Source organism: Lissotriton helveticus, chromosome 5_1 (assembly GCF_964261635.1).
Source record: "Lissotriton helveticus chromosome 5_1, aLisHel1.1, whole genome shotgun sequence".
In the NCBI taxonomy this organism is placed as follows: domain Eukaryota; kingdom Metazoa; phylum Chordata; class Amphibia; order Caudata; family Salamandridae; genus Lissotriton; species Lissotriton helveticus.
Window position 1 is genome coordinate 1,479,947,981 of NC_136065.1, and position 23,720 is coordinate 1,479,971,700.

Consider the following 23,720-nt stretch of genomic DNA (forward strand, 5'->3'; position numbering starts at 1 on the left):
ACGATGCTAAAAGCACATTCTCACAGGTGGGAGGTTGCTATCTAGGTAGGAAAAGGAGAACGTATAGAGCACTATCTGATCTGGTCATTCACAACTCCCTGATCGATCCTTGGATTAAGATTTATCCAAGTAGAGATGGTAGTACATTTTATTCTGCCCCCCATAGAGTGATGGTCAGGTTAGATTATTTTTTGATTTCTGGGTCTTTGCTGATGGGGGCACAGATGGAAAAACATCCCCGCGTGGTATCAGATCACAGCCCTTTAGTTTTAATTATTCAAATAGGTCAGGTCCAGAGGAAGGAAAGGCAATGGACTTTTGAGAGAGCTTTGCTCAAGGATGAGGGATATAGGGAGTACATTGAAGGTTGGATTAGGAGCTTTTGGGATATTAATAGAGGAACAGCTGCTCCAGGGGTGGTTTGGGATGCATTTAAGGCCGGAGCGCGGGGGAAAACTTTGAGTTATGTACTTTCAGCGCAGAAAAGGGAAAAAGGCAGAATAGAGGAAATAAACAAAGTTGATGGAAGCAGAAGAGGAATTGGTGGTAGCCATCCGACAGCAGCTGTCGCTAGAAATACACTTACTTAGAATCGTCTCCCTCAAGGCAGCAGCCACAGAGCATATATCTAAGAAGGCAACGGAGAATTATTTAATTAGGAAGTAAGGGGCATATGAGTTTAGTGAGAAGGTGGGCCATCTGTTGGCGGTCCGAACTAGGCAGAGGCTGGCAGCATCAGATATTTCGGAGATCATAGATGGACAAGGAGATAGTATTGTAGGGATAGAAGGAGTGAGGGAAGTTTTTAGGCAGTTTTATGCATCCCTATACCAGGAGGGTAGTGGGGGGAGAGCTTCGAGAGATTGAGGGGTACTTGAGGGGTGTCACACCGTCACTTATTGCCGCGGAAAGTAAGGAGGAGCTCGAAGCACCTTTTCAGGTGGAGGAATTTTTAAGGGCATTAAGTACTCTTCCCTTCGGTAAAGCTGCCGGCCCTGACCAACTGCCGGTGGAATTTTATAAAACATTTCAAGGAGTATTAGGCACAGATATGTTTAACATCATGAGGCAAGCACAGCTTGGGGAAGCAATTCCTGATTCATGGGGTGGAGCGGATATAGTAGTGATTCTTAAGAAAGGGAAACCACCAAATCAGCCAGGCTCTTACAGACCGATTACCCTTTATGAATGCTGATGTCAAAGTCTACTTGAAAATGTTGGCCAAGAGACTCGCAGGGATTATTGAGAGCTTAGTAATCTGCTCACAGCATGGGTTCATACCGGGCAAAGGGACTACACAACACACCAGGCAGGTGATCACAATGTTTGATGCGGCAGGTATCCTGGGAGACCCTATGGTGGCACTTTTTCTCGACGCCGAGAAGGCATTCGATAGTCTCCTGGGAATATCTATGGTGTACCCCAAGGTGGAGCGATATAGGGGAACGGTTTATTAAAGCAATGCAGACTTTATATAAGAACCCATCAGCTAGAATTAGGGTCAATAGGGGGTATTCAGCAGCAGTCAAAATAGAAAGAGGAACTAGACAAGGTTGCCCATCATCCCCTCTTCTATTTGCATTATATCTAGATCCCTTTTTGCGTAGGTTGGAAGGTAATCAAGGGATTCCCAAAATGAGCCTGAATGGTTGCGAAGCAAAAACACTGCCTTATGCAGACGACGTAGCCATTTTAACATCCAGCCCGGAGGGCGCCATTAGGGAGGTGGAGATGGAGGCTCAGAATTTCGGCCAGGTCTCTGGTTACAGTCTGAATAAATCTAAGACCCAGATAGTCTGTAATCAGCATGTACAAGGGGGTATAGACCCAAGAGTCGTAGAGTCGGCAGTTTACTTGGGGGTGGCAATATCGGCTGATGTGAAAATTGTCGTGCAGAACAACATGGCTCCCTTGGTGGTTAGTGTAAAATCGGATTTGGATTTGTTGAATAATCTCCATCTTTCTTTAATGGGGTGCACGAACATAATTAAGATGCATATATTGCCTACATTTTTGTATTATTTTAGGGCAATCCCTCTTTTCTTCGAAGCAAAATGGTTCAATACACTGGAACGTATTCTTAATAGATTTATATGGGCGCAGGGTAAAACTCGTAGGGCATATAGGTTCATGACACTACCGAGAGAAAGAGGTAGGTCGGGGGCACCGGATTTTAGATTATATTATTGGGCTGCTGCAATTCAGTATCTGCAAGGGCTGATAGGAGGGGGGGGGGTTTAGATAAAAAAATAACAGATTGTTCTTCTAGAATTTATGCTGCCGTCCTGGGAGAGGATGTGGAAAACTGTTTTTTAACATGCGTAGAGTATGGGTACTATAAAAGGACCAGATTTAAGACAGTCGAGGCGGGTATTAAGGTATGGAGTGCTTTTATGAAAAAGTTGGGCATAGGGAGATTTAACCGGTATACAAGGTTGTTTAAAAATAGATCTTTTCCAACTGAGGTATTTGGGGATATGACAATGGAAAGGTGGGCGGCAAAGGGGATTGTTCAGATAGGGGATGTTAGGAATTCGTAGGGTTTAGTATTAATTTCGGATTTGAGGGATAGGTTCGGATTGGATAGGCAGGATTTTTTTAAGTACCTGCAGATAAGGAGTTTTCTAGGTAGGAAGCATGGGGGGCAGGTGGGGTTTAACAGAATTGAGATAATAGAGAAAATAAGATTAGGGGTGGATCGGTCGATACGAACTTTCTATGCCAGTTTCTCAGATGCAAAGCAGGATGATATGGATAAGTATAATGATAAATGGGCAGGGAAACTGGAAGGCGAGATAGGGTGGTTTCAGGACTCACTGGATTTAGGACGGACAGTTCTCTGCTCTGCGTCGCTGCAGTCGCAACACTATAAAACCCTATATTCACTCTACTATACCCCGGCCAGGATAGCGAAATGGGGTGGGACTACAGGCAGTATCGTATACAGATAAATGATATATACATGAATCTGGTGACTGCCTTTAATAAACACTTATCAAGAATGTAAGATCTGAGTTGTGGGTTACATTTTTCTTAGTTGAAAATTTTAGTCTAGGAGATGGAACCACAATCTATGGTTTGGTCTCCCAGGGGTGTGGAATTTATTAAAATATCTACTTGTCCATGGGGCAGGTTGCTTCATAAATCTACTTGTCCTGTAACAAAAGCCACTTGTCCCTTTGGTGCCATGTAGTACGGCGACAAATTATGGCAGCAATCTCATTATATAAGAGCACTTATATAGCCTCTCTGATTATGCCAGGGCTCATACCATGGTAGTGTTTGAATACTAGCAATTCCTTTATATTGCCTTGTTTCGGCGGATCTACATACTGGGCCTGAAGGTAGTGGTAAGCAACAGTTTCAGGGTTGGAATGCCCTTTTGAGTCTGTGCACACCTACTAACCTGCATGTTTAAGGGTTTTCAACAACTCTTCTCTAATCTTGTCCCATACTGAGAAATGTTGGAAATGTACTCCTGATAATGGCAGACACAAACCTTCTTCTAGAGTTAGGAAAAAAGTGGCTGGAGGGAAAATGAACTTGCAAACACCAAGGTTTTCGCATGAGCAAATCTACACATGCACATATTGCTCATGCTAAAATACAGTTCACAAATATTTTCTACGACTACAATTTCTTGTCCTACTTCTGTATATTATTGTGAATTCACGAAAACCATATAGCTAAACTTAATGCAAGTACATATATCTAGGGTGCACTTTTGAGACTTTCTTTAATAATTGGGCCCCTAATTTTGTCTGGCCTTAACCATGACCTTTTGGGTTTATTGAAATTCTCTCTCTCTCTCTCTGTGTATTGGCTGGCTTCACTGTGAGTGACAGCATTCTGCTCTTTCACAAGGAGCATATCGGCACACAACATAGTTTTGTTCAGTGCCAATAACTAATTTGGCAGTGTGTGCTTTTTGAGACCAAAAACAATTTTTGCTTTTGGCAATGTTTGTTGTAATGGTGAGGGCCCGGCAGTTCTCACATCAATAAGGTTTTACAAAAACAATGCCAAAACAAGTCACGTATTTCTAAAACTAAAACACTGACCAGCAATTTCAGACCTACTGGCTTTGCCAATGCTTGTTTATTTTTATGTTTTCCATAATCTTATTGATACTGGTTACTCTGATTTTCCAATATGAATATCTTTGGGAAATACTAGCATGCATCAACACATTTTACTAAATGATGCTGCAAAGAAATGGTACCTGAAAGTTTACAGTAGTTTAGCAAAATGTTTTTTTCCCTACTTTCATTTAGGAACATTTTATATTGACAGCTAAGAATCCTTAATCTTGCTTTCAAGCTTCTGCATATATTTGCATCTAATCATAGGGCATTCTGGGAGCATTATGCATAGCCTCATATTGCTATATATTGCAATGACACTTTGAAACCGTGTGTATACATTTTTATACTGGAACCACTGTCAGTAGTGCAGTCAGAATTTACATTTATTTAGAGTGTTCACCCTAATAATAAAGGCTTTAAGTTAATGAACCATAAATACAAATTTGAACAGCATTAACATATGCACACAAATATTAACTTAACTGCAGGCAGTGCCCTTCCCTGACCTTTAATGTGGTACTGCAAACTGGCAGCCAAAGGGTTTGTGCTGCAGGGGGTTGGGCCTACTTGTCCCAAGGACAAAATACACATTAAAACTTGTTGCCCTTGACCCCAAACAATATGTCCTGGGCGTCGGGCTATAGGAATTCCACATCCCTGGTCTCCAGAGCATTAAGTAAACGAGACCTTCTTCAGGACTGCATTGCGCCGGAATAGCTGATAGACTCCTAATGATTTCTAAATGGAAAGGCGATAATGTTAAAAGTATGTCTTTATTATGGAAAATATGAATTGGTGGAAAAACACTGCAACAGCATGCAGCACACGTGCGTTACTCCCAATTAACCGTGCAGTGTTAACCCAGTGCTCAGTATTATACAAAAGATGCTAATGATTAGTCATGAATAGTAACATACCAGACTATGGAGAAGTGTGGCTCAGGGGTTAGAGGCGGCAGACCCGGAAGCTGAGATCGGCCCTGGACCAGGGTTCAATTCCCCGCCCCGACGGGGGTTGGGCTCAATAATTCCACGGACTCGATAATTCTCGCCCTGGTGCCTCCTCGACTCACGGGTTCACACTCTGCGACTCTGGGCAATAGCTTGCTTAATCTCCACAACGGCCCCTCGCGGCGGGATGCCTGGCTTTCACCTTGTGGACACCCTGCCGGGGTTTCTCACAGGGGAATACCAGGACGGGTTCCCTAAGCAAGCGCATAGATGCCTGCGATGTGGGCGAATTGCGCTATATAAATACATGTACATTTACATTTACATTTACTCCATGGGAGCAGAACTGGATCAGATGGCTTGAAGGTGTAGTTTATAAGAGAAGCTAGTTATTGGCATGCATGAAAAACCTCTAAAGATAGGTTTTTGGTACTGTGAATACAAGGGTACTTGCAACAGTCGTACAACAGAAACTTAAAACCATCAACTGGCGATAGTTTGATTTTTGGAATGATTTTAGCTTTATACGCTCAATGCTTCATTAGGTTCAGAAAACTTTGGAAATTACAAATGTGAACAATCGGCAGCAAAATATAAAATATTTTATGCTCACTGATGACTCATCCTGTCAGTAACCCTCACCTTTTTGACATGAATGAATCCACAAGATGAGCAAAGCAGGCAATTTGCTCACTGGCTATACAGAACTGGTGTAGGGCAAGTGGTGCTGGGATATATTTAATGATTTCACCCTGAAGTATGCATTGGTGACACTAAAGAGATCGCTAGGTCATTGGCATGTGATGGTGAACTCTGTGCAGAAGCAAGCCACTCTGGACTGGGAGCTCAGCATGTAGGTCAGCATTTTGGGGGTGCAACCATGAGCAGACAATAGCCCTAAGAATAGTCTCTGAAACCATTATAGCAGAAGGCTACACTATCTCCAAGTCTGGGGAGAGGGTGTGGCTTAACGGCTAGAGGGAATGACCCCTAAACTGGAGAACCGCGTTCGAGTCTCGGCAGGGACACTCAACATCCTTCTGGACAAATCACTTAATCTCCTTGTGCCTACCAGATATGAATGGAATGTGTCCAGCTGTAACGCAACTGGTGCTCATGTAAAACGCTCTAAAACCTTTTGGGCGGATTCCCACTATATAAAACTCTTAAATAAATGAAAAAGGCTAACCTTTTCTTAGCAGGTTGCAATCCAGTCTAAATTCAAAGGACTCTCAACTCTAAGTGAGACATAAACTCTGTGTTGTGCTGTCCACTGAGCCAAGACGTAACAAACCCCCAATGTTTAAAGTATGGATATTATCATGACTCGGGATAACACATAGACCTTCAGGCTTTCAAAGAGATCTCTGAGCATCTCACAGTTAAAGCAGTAAATGCTCGAAACTCCAAAACCTACTTACTCCAAACCATAGTGCACCTCACCACTTTCGCTAGACTCCTCCTCCTGAACCATCTATATTGACCTATTTCCCTTAACCACCATCGGTTAATTCATGTCCTCTATCTCCTTCAACCTCTTCCTTTAAACCATTATAACTGATGTGAAACTCTGCCTTATTAATGCCCAGTCTGCCCTGAAGCACACAAGACATGAACACCCTAATGCCTGAATCCAGCTATAATTTAAGCAGCCTTACTGATTGATAAAAGTTGGGGGTTGGGCAGTTGTAGCCTCTCTCTCAAACTTCATCTCACAGGCTTGAGAATTGGAAAGGAAAGCAGGGGAGGTATTTGGTTTAGCAGGCAACTCTCTTTAGATGCATGGATATATCCAACATAACATACCCCTCCTTCGAGTGCATAGCAACCAGCTGCTCCATCACTCACAGCACCTCTAATTTTAGCTGTCATATGCCATACCCTGAACACAACCTGAAATTTTGAGAGGAATTCCTTGACCTGACACTTCACTCATATTCTACACTTTACTTAGATTCTAAAACTAGCAAAGTACCAATCACTGGAAACTTTAATCATTGGTTTGACGGGCCATACTCGAAACCTGACACTTCATTTGATATTGCTGGCCGTCGACTCTCTAAATTATACAAAAAGTAATGGATTGATTACTTGAATTACTCTCAGCCTTGGGTAACTACGTGTGGCACATTCCAACCGATCATTATTTTATACACCATGTCACCTTAGTTTGAACCCAGCTAAATGTGAGTCAGTCTTCACCCTGCTTAATGGGAGCAGTCCAGCCTGAACTGCCAAGCCAGGTCTTCCCTGAACCAGAACATAAGCAACCCAGGATTTGTCTCACCCTTGTTACGGGCTCATCGTGGACTCTGAGAAGGAGGGGAGTGGGCCCAATGTATTCAACCACATGCTTGACTGCTTACGCTCATATAAACATAAAACATTGAGCCAGGATACACATCTGGGAATTAGCTCAGCCTACTTCTTTGACTCCATGATTGTGACCCAATTAATTTACAAAACAATTACCCATAACACCCAATCCTTCCAGGAGCTTAAACTGGAGTTAACATATGAAGCAATCAATAGTCTCCTCCCACACTCCACAGACCCTGCACCCTTGCAGGTATGCATCAAAGCATACCTTCTGCCCTTGAGATTTTAGCCACAGCCAATATCAGAAACCTTAAGGCTGGTAGCATAGCTATAAACGTTTTCCCACTAGACCTCTATCAGGCCACAACAGAGAAAACTGAAACAAGATGCATAGAACAGAACACCTCAAAGCCAACAATAGTATGAACTCAGCTTGGTATATTTAACTGTTACATAGCCACCCAAATCAAACTAATGAATATTAATTCTCTATCATAAGTTTTCTAAATAAGAGGGGCTAAAAAGCTGCCCTTACGAGACCCAACACAAAATACCTCCTCCGTTTCTTTAAAGTGAAAATCTCCAAGCGACCATCTCCAATGCCTCAGTTTATTCTCCCCATCTTCGTAACCTCCCCTCCACTTTTACAATCTGTCCTCACCTCACTCAGGAATGATTCATTGTTTGCCAACATGAGCGGTGGAAACTCATCATAACTATGGACGAGGAGAAGGACATCCTTAGTAGTCCTTGACGTATCCATGGCTTAAGGCAAAATCCACCCGAATATTCTACTAGAAAGGCTAGAACCATGGGCATATGTAACCAGACCCGCTGTCTCAACGATACAGTTGCTTCTTATCTGCAGTCAGAATACTGTCTAATCATCAGCACACCCTGTTTTAAAGTGTGCTTCAAGGATCATCCCTCTCATGTTTACCGTTTAACATGTCTTATAAATGAACAAAACAGGTTTTGCACTAGTAGGAACCTCAGAATGTAATGTCTATATTATACAGTGGTTCATCTGGAATTCACTTACAATTGACTTTTACTTTGCAGGAGGAAATTAATCCTACATACATTTGTTGTAAAAAATAAATTACGTTCATGCACGCTAGACCTTTTAGTGAATGTAATCAGTAGTTACTACAGGCATGAAATGCACACAAAATGAACAGTACAAACAGAAAACAAAACAGATGTGTGCTGTGTTCCTTAGTTAAAAACATAAAAGCAGACACAAATCTGTATCATTAAAAGTGAGAGAAGCTTTCCAAAATTACAATGCAATGAGAGCACTTTAAGCCCAATTACTTGTGTGCTAGGTTGTTGACTGCAGTTTGAACTGGTATGTATTGTGGCGCTCTCATTGGGATGTATAGATAACAGGGTCACCTAGCGGGAGAAGGAATAGGATCCTGCTAAAATCAACCCTGGATAATTGAGAAAAAACTAGTATATTACCTGTTGGCAGATGGTACAGAGGTGTGGATTTGAATTCCAATACTACAAAAACTGATCTGTGGTTAAAAACAATACAAGTATTTAATGGGTTTATAAATAACCCAGTTGCTCAGAGCAATTATGAAGGAGTATGGAAGTGAAACTCACCAACTTTGGTGTAAAAGTGTGACCTCCTATGTGGAGGTGAAAAAAGGTAATACTCACTTGAGGGTGGTGAGACCAGTAAGTGCAGCATGAAACAAAAGAACATTGGTCATGTTTCCTGTTAACTGTGTTGAAACTATGAAGCACAAAATGTACTTGAACAAATTTTTACTTACCCTTCAAGCATTGACATGAGTAGGGATAGAACCACATGTATAATGAGCTGTGGTGAAGCGTCAGTCTTGTGAGGATGACTAACACATGCCGCGAGCTAGGGATTAGGACCCTGTTCAATCACTGGCGCTCAGCTGAGCCTTTTACGGTTTTATGTTTCAATGCAGTTAAAAGGAGGGCTCACCTATATTCTTTTGTTTCATGCATCGCTATGTGACATCTACTTGCTCACCTACTAGGAACCTTCACTTTGCGTCTTCTTTTCTGATCATTCATTGAACCTGTACGAGGAAGGAACACTGAGGCAAGTCCCTGCAAGTTAAAGGATGTAATTGATGAAACGCCCTCCATTACAATTTGTTGACTATGAACACAGTAAGTTGTATTTCAGGAAATTCCCAAAAACTGAAATATTTAGAGTAGATATTTCTTAAAAGCCTTTAGAAAAGTGTGCCCTCTCTTAAGTGGGATATTTGCTTTTGAATAATGTGGCGATTATGTTGATGTCTGCATACAGGTAGCAGAATTGAAAGAAGGTAGACCATTATGAGTACGGTTGTACTGGAGGTTTGTCTTGATCATCTCCATGTAGTGGCCTCTGATCTTGAATTGATAAGTGGTGCTTTAAGAACTCTGTTTTGAGAACTTTGTGGGTATAAAACATTTTCTGAGGTTGTCATCTTGAACCTTTTGCTTGAAGTTGGGTTTTTGTTTGAACTAATTCGTGAAGTCCAGTCTTTATGGGTGAAGGGGATTACACATGGTCCCCAGCCATATTGTGTGGGATCATTATTCTGATAGCTCCTTTCAATTCTTCATCTACTGGATGCAAGTCTTGTTTTGCATTAGAACATCTAGATCCATGGGTATGTATGTATATGTATATATGTGTATGTATATGTATGTGTATGTATATGTATATATATATATATATATATATATATATATATATATATATATATATATATATATATATAATCCACCAAAGCGCTCCGAACTGGCGCGCTATCTTGGCGTGCTAAGGAAGATTGCTGCAAGATGACCACATTCTGCACTACCAACTCGTCGTTCCAAAGAAGAAGCAAAGTGGCAACCCACCCTCCACCCCTTACTATAAGGCAATCAATAATGACATTTACTACAGAAGGGGACACACAGCCTACTAAAGGAGAATAATTGTACTCTTTTACAGAACTACATTGACCAGCAACCCTGGTCAGATCGGACTATAAGCCACACCCTCTGAGGGAAGGTACATTCAAATAAAATGCATTTGAATGAAGTAAGAGTAAAGTGTGCCTCCTTTCTATGTCCATGAGGAAGGGGCGTTTAAGCCCAGAAACGCGTCGGACTTTGTAAATTAACCAGTGTGAGAGGCGCGGCTGCACAACTGCTCGGGCACTCGAATATCAGCTGTTAGCTGAGGAACGCCGGGGCGAGCCTTCTCGAATGCGCAGGAGCGCTTTGGTGGATAATATGTTTATCGGTCGGCTCGGGTCGAGAGAAGAGCTCCGCTTCCCGAACTGGCGCGCTATCTTGGTGTGCTAAGGAAGATTGCTGCAAGATGACCACATTCTGCAGGATGTATGACGTTACAACGCATACTTTTACAACGCATACCGTTACAACGCATTTTTTACAACGCAAAAACTTTTACAACGCATACCATTACAACGCATGTTTTTACAACGCTAGTACTTTTACAACGCATGCCATTACAACGTAAGTATTGGTAAGTATATAATATTTTATATTAAAATAAATGTAATTAATATAATTTAATTTAATTTATTTAATATAATTTTTTTTACCTTGTACCCCTGTACCCCAAAAACCCAAATTAACCCAGAAACCTAAAAATACCCCTGTACCCCAAAAACCCAAAACTGTCCCTGAACCCTAAAAATACCCTTGTACCCCATAAACCCAAAACTGTCCCTGAACCCTAAAAATACCCCTGTACCCCATAAACCCAAAACTGTCCCTGAACCCTAAAAATACCCCTGTACCCCATAAACCCAAAACTGACCCTGAACCCTAAAAATACCCCTTTACCCAAAAACTGAAAACTGACCCTGAACCCTAAAAATACCCCTTTACCCAAAAACTGAAAACTGACCCTGAACCCTAAAAATACCCCTTTACCCAAAAACTGAAAACTGACCCTGAACCCTAAAAATACCCCTTTACCCAAAAACTGAAAACCGACCCTAAAAATACCCCTTTACCCAAAAACTGAAAACTGACCCTAAACCCTAAAAATACCCCTTTACCTGAAAACTGACCCTGAACCCTAAAAATACCCCTTTACCCAAAAACTGAAAACTGACCCTAAACCCTAAAAATACCCCTTTACCCAAAAACTGAAAACTGACCCTGAACCATAAAAATACCCCTTTACCCAAAAACTGAAAACTGACCCTAAACCCTAAAAATACCCCTTTACCCAAATACTGAAAACGTTAAAAAAAACCAAACATATAAAATATTAAATATAATTATATACTTACCAATACTTACGTTGTAATGGCATGCGTTGTAAAAGTACTTGCGTTGTAAAAACATGCGTTGTAATGGTATGCGTTGTAAAAGTTTTTGCGTTGTAAAAAATGCGTTGTAGTGGTAGTGCGTTCTAAAAGTTGCGTTGTAAAGGTTGTTCACCCATTCTGCACTACCAACTCGTCGTTCCAAAGAAGAAGCAAAGTGGCAACCCACCCTCCACCCCTTACTATAAGGCAATCAATAATGACATTTACTACAGAAGGGGGCACACAGCCTACTAAAGGAGAATAATTGTACTCTTTTACAGAACTACATTGACCAGCAACCCTGGTCAGATCGGACTATAAGGAACACCCACTGAGGGAAGGTACATTCAAATAAAATGCATTTGAATGAAGTAAAAGAGTTAAGTGTGCCTCCTTTCTATGTCCATGAGGAAGGGGCGTTTAAGCCCAGAAACGCATCGGACTTTCTAAATTAACCAGTGTGAGAGGCGCGGCTACACAACTGCTCGGGCACTCGAATATCAGCTGTTAGCTGAGGAACGCCGGGGCGAGCCTTCTCGAATGCGCAGGAGCGCTTTGGTGAATAATATATATATGTATAATTATTATGTGCTACTAAGTGTTTAACTCAAATAGAACCTTAAATCTGTGCTCCAAGATTAATTAAAATGGACTCTGCCACCACTTTCCACCCATAACTCAGACTTGATTGACCATGTTCTGTGCAGAAGACGTAAGCAAATTTATGATGGTGCCATACTGCGAAAGACATGAATGTAAGCGGAAGAAATTTACTGCATATTATGAAGGGGTTCCCAAGGTATTGCAACCTTAAGGAATTGTTTGTCTATTTATGAAAAGGCTAACCATTTGATTTGTTCTAGTAAACTAATTAAGGTAAAGTCTTCTTCCTATTTCACTTCAATAGTATGGTAAACAACTTCTTTCCTCTCTTTTAGACATGTCCTTACTGGAAAGACTCATGACCCAGAACTCCCTTTATCAAAAGACTGATGGAGGTTTTAATTCAGTGTTTGTAACTAAGTTACTGCAAAACTACAGGTTGGTCTTTAAGATTGTATGCTTTTAGTTTGTAAAACAAGGCATGATGGTACACTAGCCTCTTTACAATTATGTGTAGTATGTGATCTTTCCAAAGAAGCCAAACAAGTTTATGGAAACCTAATATTGGGGCTTTTCATGTTTTTCTTTGAAGAAATTTGTATTTATGCTGCAAGAGATTGAGCTTCAGGGAACAGTATGATTAACAATGGGTAACTACTGCAAGCTGGCATAATATTAAGTTGTACTAGATCAGGCTTCTCCAATAAGTTTGTTGAGAACTAGTGATGACTCTCCAGCTACCTAAAAGTTGCTATCCTGTAAGCAGCCCACCCTATTAAATTGGACGATTTTGTTTGGTTGAATTAATATATGTATACCAACATTGAAATGTGTATATTTGAGAGAAAATGTGTGTATTCTTATTATTGCCAAGATAAACCTAAATATATTTGTGATAAGCCATGCGGCGTAGGTCAGACTTACTACTATAATTGAAGCTGTGGCTTTTATGTATTTCTCCTATAGAGACTTTCCAAATCGGCAAAGCCTTGTTTACTTTACTGCTTGCAACCCTGCACACCCTTGCTATCACTGCTGGTAATATTGCATAGGGTAGTCACTAACGTAATCTTATGTGATGTAGTCACTATTACAACAGTACTATTTGTTAGCTTGGGATAATTTTCATTGAATATAAGTAGCTCTTGTTACTGAAAAGGTTGGAGACCATTGTACAATATCATTAGATGCGCTCGGCCTCTTCTTCTTTGGCGTTAAAAGACCTTCACTGGTTACCTGTCCATCAGCGCATTTGCTTTAAGGCGTCTTGCATAGTCTTTAGGGCTCTCCACAGACAGGGGCCTGTTGCGCTGCAAGATCTCTTTTCATGGTACTCAGCAGCCAGACCTCTACGGTCCTCATCTGCTTGCATGGTGACAGTTCCTAGGATTCAGAGGATACGGATGGGCGGCCGTTCCTTTGGCTTCACTGCTGCCAAGCTTTGGAATTCTCTTCCCCTGTTTTTGAGGAGCATGAAGGAACTCCCCTCCTTTAAAAAAGGGCTGAAGCCTTACTTTTTTCCCAGGGCAGTGTAATTTGTGTGATTGCGCGAAGCTAGGTAGAGTCAAAGCGCCAGGACACCCTCTGGGTGACAGTTCGCGCTATAAAAGTATGCGATACATACATACATACATACATACATACATACAGACAGATAAGTTCCAGGCCATGTTGTGGTTCAAGGGTGCCAAAGCAAGATCCCTTGATTATAAAGATATCATGATGAATGGAATTACTTAAGATGGTAAATGCAGCAAAAGGTTTTAGAAGATTGAATTTGGGGCAGCTGGTAGCACAGAAGTGCTCTGTAGACGTGCCCAAGCTCACAGCTATGGGGGCTAGCAAACAGTTTTGAAGTCAATAGGTTATTTGCTCCTCAGCCAGCTTAAAGTTTTCCTGGCTCGGGTGATGAGATTCACTCTCTTGTAGCCATAGATGAAGCCAGTTGCAAAGATTTGGACCAAATTAAACTTGTTAAATGCTACAGCTGAGTGCCTGGTGTCAAAACGTTTACAGAAATTAAACTGAAACCACAAGCGTTTTCAATTAACAGGATTAGGATGGGGTGGAACTTGAGCAATAAGATAAAGACCCGGGGAAGACATTCAAATTGTGACACAATGTAACCAGGAAATAAAACTTTCAGGTGGGGGGGGGTTGCACTTTGTGTCTAGGACCACATTAATGGAGGTCATTATTAAGGTGGTTTGGTCCCCCTGCTGCACCAAAGAAATCACTTTGGATTTAACATTTTGATTCATCCAGCCTCAAATGTGCTAGTCATTGGAACCTTTTGATGATCACCATCCTTCTAACGTCTAAGAACTATTTCGATGTTGTCAGCATACATATGGAAGTCAATCACTTAACTAGAAACTGTGCTGGAGTGGTGAATATATATTCAACATGATTTTTGATTGGGCAGAGAACCCAGCAAGAAATCTTGAAGGTTGAGGACATGAAAGAATCAACATTTACTGGTTGGATACAATCAGGGAGTATGTGATGTAAACCCCTGAGGAGCTATTCCATCAAAGCCTACCCAGCACTTTAAGTAGCCAAGTAGCTTTGAGTGGAGTTCCAATTGCCACAGGCAAGATGGCAGCCGTTCATGTTAAGCTGGGCCGCTTAATATTCCGAACACCCATCCAGCAACTGGTACCTATCTGATTTGCTGGGGCTCACATTTTCCCCCCGGGGACCTTAGGGGGTGAAATCCAGGGCCTCGCCACCCACACCTCTCCGTCTCAGTCAGTGGTGGGCTGACTGTTTTTCCCTTGCCAGCTGGCTGAGATTGCCACCAGAGGAGCAGTCTCTGAAACTGGGAATGCAGCTGACTTCAGCCCGGTGGGGGCAGAGTCCTGTGATCACCACCGAGCGCCGACTAAGCCGTCGCAACCCCCTGAGGAGAAGAGGGCACCAGCTGGCTCTGTGGGGTGCCCTGATGTGCTAGTGCCCCAGAGACATGCAAAACACCACCTTCATGGCCTGGGAGGCTGGCATTGATTAAGTGAAGAGAGCAACACAACACTACCAGCCAGACCCCATGTGGACAGTGCACCTTCAGCTGCATGTCCCATTGTACACACGTTTGAAAATACTGAGGGAGGCAGACACTGATGGTTCCCCCATCCTCTTACAGTGTGCTCTCACCCACCCTCCTTGGCACAAAGTACCCCACATCTGCTGAGGAGTGCTATGGCTAGTGCTGTGGTGTGCCCCTTTGCACCACGGGAAGGCAGAGTGCTACCTTCTCGGCCTGAATGGCCACAGAAGGAGGGACGGAGGGTGATGCCACACAGCTGGCCCTCCACATCCAACCACGCTACCCGTGGACACTGCACCTTCAGCTGCATGCCTCATTGCACACACCAGCTTGGAGCTGCAGAGGGTAGCACAGATAGTTCTCACTCCCACCTTCTTTTTCAGTGTGCCTCCCCCACCCATTGGTGCAAAGCAATCCATAGACCGTTTGGATGCGAGGGTCCAGTTGGACACTATGATGGACCCAGGACAGTCTCCCCCTTCCTTAAACTTGGAGACACTTCTAGCCCTGAGATTGTGGTTTAAGAATATGACCCCCACAAGGACCCGTTTCTCTGCTGGCAGTGGAACCAAAGGAGTTGCTGCTGATTCCCTCCTCCCTCTCCCCCCAACCCTCGCATTGGTCCTCCTTGGGTTGCACAGCCCAGTCCTCATGGTTAAGAGCAAGCATGCAGGCACCGGCCGGTTTGCAAAAATTTACAAGTTCACCACGCCTGCTGGGCCGACTGGTGGACCATGAGAGGCAATGAAGCTTGGACCCAACCAAGTCGCTCCAGAAATGATCCTTCAAGCTATCATGACCTTCCAGGCTGCACTGGAGGATCGAATTGGGGGATTGACGGTGGCTGTATCCTTACTGTGACAAGATCTGTGCATCCTTTCAGACCGCACCAACCAAGTCAAGGAATGTATTTCATTTTCAGAGGACCAGCTCCGCTCTATCAAGGCCAACCACACTAAACTCAAATTAACAACAAAGCAGCTGCAACTGTGTGCAGGGGATGCCAAGGCCAGATCACTCCCAAACCACCTCTGACTGGTGGGGTTGCACAAGGGCCAGAAGGGCCCACATCCAAAGACATTCCTGACTGACTTGTTTAGATCCTGGATGCCCCCTAAATCCCTCTCTCCCTGCTTTATACTGCAACATGCCTACCGGGCCCTAGTGCCCAAGCCCCCGCCTGCCGCCCCTACACGCCTTTTCATCTACGCAGACTGAGATTCTGTACTTCATGAGGTTTAGGAAAGAGTCTTGACCCTGCTCTCCATGCCACTGGACTCAAGCTATCCTGGCTGAAGAGGGGTGAAACCCCAAAAGTCTGGTCCTAGGATGCTTGTTTCCAGTCCAGGGATGACCTGGCCTGGCAGTTCGAGCTGGACTGTTCCAATTGGGTGGAGGGTCAAGACTGATTTGCATATGGCTAGGTCCAAACTGGAATGGCATCGTGAGCAAGAATATGATGGATTTATGCCCAGATCTCTGTACTGGGGTGACTGTATGGCAGTGTTCTGCATTCTGTCCATCAATTGTTCTTTTTACATGCAGAAAATAGCCACCCCCAACAATCACAACGCTGCCATTGCAGCGTTGTGATTGGCTTAGGGGAGGGAGGCTGCCTGCTTTTTGCGAGGAGCAGCGAAGCAGACACGACGCATGACCAGATCGAGCCGGCTAAGGTTTTACCTTTTTATTTTTTTAATAATTAAAATGTAACCTCCCCCCTTCCTTAAGCGACCCGTGACTCCCTCCTCCCCATCCCACCCCTCTCTGCCGCCCCACCCCTCCTGCGACTAAGCTTATCCATAGCTAGTTTTAGTGCTGTCTCCATGCTATGTGCAGGTCTAAAATCAGTCTGTTTTCTAAGAGGTTATGATCTGCTAGTTTGATAGTTTCTTACTGACATATCTTTCCACGACTTTTACCATGTAGGGGAGTTGTGATATTGAGCAATAGTTACTAAGCACTGATGGGTCTGCTGTGGGTTTTTTCAATGGAGGGGTTATTAGTTCATTCTCCCACATGTGTGTGACTCTGCCCGTAGTTAAGGACTGATTGCATATTTTTAGTAGACTTGGGTATAGGTAATATGACCATTTATTCCAGGTTCTGGTGGCACTGGATTCAGTAGTGATAAAGTTCTAAAATCATTCTGGTTCCATATTTTCTAATTTAGTGACACCTTGGTTTGTTATCGCATTTGTGGTGGTTCTATCTCTTGGAATCTGGCTCTCCTGGAGGGATCTGCATTTATCAATATATAAATAGGGACTCCCCTGTAAACAGACACTGTTGTCATGGCACGGAAAATACTAATGTAGGAACAACCCTGAGTAACTGAATACACACACAATACATGATTACTCTATACATGGGCCAACAGATAGACTTAAAATTGACATGTTTTACTTAATCATTATCTTTTTTTAAATTCTGCCATGCAGAATATATGAGTGTATGAATCACAACAAAACAATAGAATGTAGAGATTACAAATTATCCAAACATTCACACAATCATACTATTACTAATAATTGTATTTGTCCCGAATTGATTTATGCTCCATTTAACTTCATGATTAACAATGATTCTTTTGAATTCACATAATATTCCTCCAACATGATCATTATAGAACGGAGAACGTGGCTTAAATAATTGATGAGGCTTCAAGAGATGAGTTGGCCTAACGGCTAGGGCGCTCGACCTCGGACCTGGGGACTTGGGTTCGAGTCTCGGTAACGACGCCAAAACCTCCTGTGATTCTGGGCACAGGAGGATCACTTAATCTCCCCGTGCCTAAAATGAATGTGTGTCCGTCCTCATGTAACGTAACTGGTGCTATGTAAAGCGGTGCCTAAAATCAATGTGTGTCCGTCCTCATGTAACGTAACTGGTGCTATGTAAAGCGGTGCCTAAAATCAATGTGTGTCCGTCCTCATGTAACGTAACTGGTGCTATGTAAAGCGGTGCCTAAAATGAATGTGTGTCCGTCCTCATGTAACGTAACTGGTGCTATGTAAAGCGGTGCCTAAAATCAATGTGTGTCCGTCCTCATGTAACCTAACTGGTGCTATGTAAATAACAAATCCGATAGACTAGAAATGAACAGATTTGGATAAGGTGCATATTACGTAAGGTTTGGATGCAAATCATCAAAGCCACCAGGATGCAGACCCACCCCAAAGATCAACTGCACAAAAAGGCGTAAAGTGAGTGCTGGATAGTACTCATTAATGTGAAGTAGTTACCAATAAAGGAATAGTGGCGCTTTAGTAGCTGTCCCTTACCCAACATATGACTGAAACCAGGTCTCTCCTTTAAAAAAAGCTTTCTCTCCTGTTGTCTATTTAACCATTGTCATGCTCTGCCTTGTGCCACCTTTCTTCACTGCCTATCTTCAGCTGTAGTTGTGAGACTTTTGTGTGTGTGTGATCTGGCCAACTTAAAAGGATTGTTTCCTTGACTGTAATTAGGTCTCTTGACAGTAGTAGATCAAGGGTATGTCCCCCTTGCTGTGTTGGGCCATTTGAGTTGTTCTAGTCCTATTGTTTCGCAGGAGCCGAAGAACTCTTTGCACCGGGGGAGTGTCTTTATCCTCTGCCCAGATTTGAGATGATTTTCAGAAAATGACGTCCCTGGGGATCGTTAGCACAGAACTCTCAAGAATAACTTGCCATCTTTCAGCTTTAGAGAAAAGCCTAACATCTCTACCCAGACATGTTATCCATGTGTAAAGTGGCGATTTCCCATTTTTCTTTAACACTCCACTCCCCCCTCCCGCCAAACACCTCCACCCCCCTCCCCCCCTCCCTCCTTCCCTTTTGTCTGGTCTTGGTTGGTGGATAACTTTAAAACCTGGGGGTCAGGTTGTTCCAAAATCAATGTTAGACTCCAGGTCGAGGGATCCATGTCTCAGTACAAATAGCATGCCCAATTCATTAGTTTATAGTAGCATATTTATTTCTACTAAGTGCGGCTGATAGTTCATTTACTAACCGGCATCTGATCAGCTCGTGTCCTACCTTAGTGTTAAATTATGTGACCATTAGTTTTTCATTTAAATCGATTTTTTTCTCTTTACATTGTCTTTGGTAAAGACTAATTTTAACTGTTTTAATTTCATACTTGAGAGTGTAATCCGTTCTCTGTCTTGACCCCTCTGTGTTCACCTGGCAGTCTGGCTGGCGCTGTGTGCAGACTGGTGCAGACAGGCTTGCCTTTGGCGCGCCCTCTGCTACCGAAGACTCCAGTTGAGCACCAAAAGGGAACATTGGATACGAACTCTGGTTCTCTTGTCTCCAGTGGTGGTGATGGAACTTGAGGTGGCAAGGGGGGCGGCGGCGTATGCATCAGGATGTTGATAGGTTGGTGGGGGAGGAGACCTATATGGGGGTCATCAACGTGAATAAGTGGCCACGTCTGGGACCTGAAGTCAATTAGTTGGGTTCTGGGGCCTTAGATCCTTTGAATTAGGATGTATTGGATGGGGGTAGTTGGGTGAGCTTGGCGGGCTGTTCTAGTTTTAACCAGTTTAGAGCAGCACTGCCCTATATCCCACGGGGAAAAATGCCTACTCTTGCAACACATTACTGTCATTTTATGCGCATGTCAGCTGATTGCAAAATCATTTCTTGGAACATTAACGGACTCAACAGGATCAAACTAGGTGCAGTCCTGCAGTACCCAAAAACCGTAGCCCCCAGATACTACTACTGAAGGAAACCTACCTGCTGGGTACTAAGTGTGGATTCCTAGGTGGTCACAGCTTCTCCAGGGTCTACCATGGAGGGTTAAAATCGGGCTCTAGAGGGGTGGTGATCTTGCTGCATGTTACCATTCCTTTTACAGCCACCAGCACATACACTTATTCCTTAGACTGCTATGTGGGAGTGTCGTGCCTGTTGGAGGGAGATACCAGGTCCTTTGTGACCGTACTTATCCCACAGACATTGACTGATAGTATGTTGACTACCCTATCCGACCTGATCCAGGAGCCCCCTGTGAGTAACATGGTCGTAGGAGGGGCCTTCAATGTCACTATTGACCCATAATTAGACGTCTATACTTCAGGCCCCTGCCTCCGTACTACCCCCGCCAGCCTAGACCTTTTCACTGGGGCTGGCAGATGTATGGAGAATGCAGCACCCAACCACCTGAGCGTAAACTTATTACTCCAGCTTGCACTCCAGGTTAGACCAGTTCTTCTTCCTTGACGCCGATAGACCGGCAATATAGTCCTCAGGTGCCTTTCTTACCTCTTTCAACTGATCCTAGCAGGTTTCCTAAACATCTGGGATCACCAGTGGTGACTGAGCACACACAGACTGAATGATTGCTGTTTTACAGACCAAATACAGGAAGGCTATTTGCCCTCAATGTCGTCTTTGCCTACCTCATCTGCAGTAATACTTTAGGAGGCACTATTTTTATTTTGGTGCTCAAGTGATCTTTGGGCCACCAAACATTTTTATAGTTTAGTAATCCCAATCTGTTCCCAATTCTGGAAGCACTACAGGTTTTTGATGTTGTACTTGTACAAAGGTAAGTCTCCTCAGTCAACACCTTCCCAATTTAGCTGCAGCAGACTTCCATGCACGCCCTTGTGGATCCCATGAGGCAGTTGGACAATCTACTCCAATTAAAGCATTAGAATATCCTTTGCTGCCCAGTATGTGCATGCGTGCATATGGTATTTCTATAGCAGTACCCAAGCCGAAAGGCAGTGAAGCAATGTACATAGCATAAAGTTACTGCTTTATTGGAGAGAAAGCTGGAAGCCCATAGAGTTCCATCAGGATGGGGGTGATGTGATCATATGACTTCAGGCCATTGATGAGATGTTCTGCAGCATGTGGGATGCCCCTAAATGGTGCCGGTGTGGTGCATCGGAGGCCATGGAGTGTGGTATGACTACCATCCTGATGCAAGAATTGGACAGCTTAAAATGCAGTTCTAAATTCGATTTCAGGTAGAAACGGTTTCTCTGTTTTTTACAAGAGCGAGCTGGTACCAGGCCATCTTTATTTTTTGGCTATGTGTTCCAGCAGGGTGAAGTTAGTGTCCAGGGTGAATCCAAGTGACTTGGCATTTGATGAAAGTGGAGGTTCGAAACAGTGAAGGTTCATGTTGTTGAGCCAGATTTTAATTTTATCTTGTTTCTTATTCTTGACAAATGACAGGAATTCTATCTTGGTTTGGTTGAGCTTCAGGTAGGTGCTTGACATCCAGGTCTGGATGATATGCAAACTTTGTTTGAGTCATTGCATGTCTGACGAAAGGAGATTTCCAAGTAGAGTTGTGCATCGTCGACATATTGGTGAATCTTGATGCTGTTATCGGACTAGAGCACCAAGCAGTTCAATGAATTGATGTTTTTTTTTTTAATAAAAACTTTTTACTGTTGCATCAGAAGGATCACAGATGTAAATAAGTTTCACACGGTAGAGCGTCAACATTCCGCTCTTGCCGCCAATCATGCAACTTTTCTATTGTTATTGGATGTCATACCCTTCATGAGAACTCATTGCTCTTGAACTAGCAACATAAAACAAGTACATAAACCGAAAAAAAGCCCCTAAATCAGCAGCCCACCAACCCCTGCTTTCCCTCCTCCCTCACTCCCGGTCCCCCCACCCATCTGCTGTGGTGCACCTGGCTAAGCCAGAGTCCCGCACAGGGCAACAAAGTACACCTACATTGCTCGTTGATCCCCATCGTACATATTACCTCGTCTAGGGTTGCATTGACCTCATGTGCCCAGTCCGCTGTGACTCATTCTAGTCCATGGTATTGTCTCCATTTAGCCCATATTTTCCAAAATTTTTTGGGGCAGCCTCTGGCTTTATAGGTCACTCTCTCCGCCGCCATGTACAGATCTAGCCCCCTCCTCCATTCCTCCAGATCTGGTTTTTCGGGTGCCCCCCAGCGTCGTGCTATGTCCCTTTTCGCCACCACTAAGGCCAACAGCAAAAAGATAATCAGGGGGCGGGTGAGATCTACTAATGTAGTCATGCCCAGCAGCGCCAATCTAGGATCCCGTGGTATGTCCACCCCCAGTACCTCGTCCAGCTCCATGAACACACCTTCCCAGTATTCCTGAATAACTGCACATCCCCAGATTGTATGGAAGAAATCGCCAGTGGGCTGGTGGCATCTCAGGCATACAGTGTCGGCAATCCTACCCATTTTAAAAAGTCTCACCCTGTCAAAGTAGGATCGATGGAGCACCTTAAATTGTATGAGACGGAGTCTCGACTTTATCGCCACCTCACGAGGATGCATGAGGGCGAGCTCCCAGTCCAGATCCTCCATGCTTCCCATGTCCGCCTCCCACTTGTCTCGCAGGGCCTGTAGGTCACCCAGCATATTATTAGTCAGGGTTTTATACGTTAGGGCTACTGCTCCCCCCTATATCTGTTCCTGTAGTAGTCTGCCCTCCAGTGGCGTGTATTCTGGGATGTCTGTAAGTGTAATGTTTTGTGCCCTCCATGCATGTTGCAGTTGAACGTATTTGTAATGCTGGGTGTTGAATAGGCCAAATTCATCTTTAAGCGCCTGGAAAGTTTTCAATTCCTCCCTTGCTATCACGTCTCCCACAGTGGAAATGCCAATGTCCTCCCATCTTCTAAAGCCCTTCAGTTTATTAAGCTCCCCCAGCCACTTGCAGCACCATAGTGGCGTCTGGCGAGTGGGCCTCTTGTCCCAACCCATTCTTTTCGTCGCTCTACGCCACGCCGTTAACGTAATCCTGATGGCAGGGAGGAGCTGTTGACCCCCCGTCTCTCCATAGAGGTAGTGTAGTATAGTCTTGCTCGACCACTTAGATCTCTCCAGTGCATAGGTAGGGTGGTCGGCTGCCGCATGCAGCCACTCATTAATTGGGGCGAGGTGTTCCGCCCAGTAGTAGGCTTCTAGGTTAGGAAGCGAAATCCCCCCACTATATTGGTGTCGTTGCAGTGTGGAGAGAGCCACTCTTGGCTGTTTCCCCAGCCACAAGAAGGTGCGCAGGTCCGCATGTATTTTATTCATGATCATATGTGGTAGAGGATAATACTCGTTTTGGAGCGCATAGAGAAACTTAGGCAATAGGACCATTTTATATAGGGCGGCGCGACCCAGTATGGTGAGTGGGAGCTGTCTCCATCTGTCCATCTCTGTCTTCGCTCCCACCATTATTCGGGTTATGTTATCAGCGAAAGAGCGTTCCCTATCTAGGGTTATGAATATCCCCAGGTACTGAAAGCCGTCCTTAGTGTGTATAAGTAACTCCGGTAAACACTCCCCTCTCTCATTGCCTTGTGGATCATAGAGGACCGATTTGTGCCAATTTATCGTGTGTCCCGCCCTTGCCCCGAAGTCACCCAGCTCTCTGAACAGTGCCGGGATCGTCCTACCGGGGTCCGTCACG

At 43.8% G+C, this 23,720-nt stretch overlaps 1 protein-coding gene across 2 annotated transcripts in view; it reads left to right on the top strand.

Moving 5' to 3' along the window:
* MOV10 (Mov10 RNA helicase) overlaps positions 1–23,720 on the top strand; it is a 365,220-nt gene that overhangs the window by 214,380 nt on the left and 127,120 nt on the right. For both annotated transcript variants that reach the window (XM_078644471.1, XM_078644472.1), the window contains exon 15: positions 12,606–12,708. In XM_078644471.1, the coding sequence (XP_078500597.1) occupies positions 12,606–12,708 (103 nt within the window). The remainder of the gene's footprint in view (positions 1–12,605; positions 12,709–23,720) is intronic.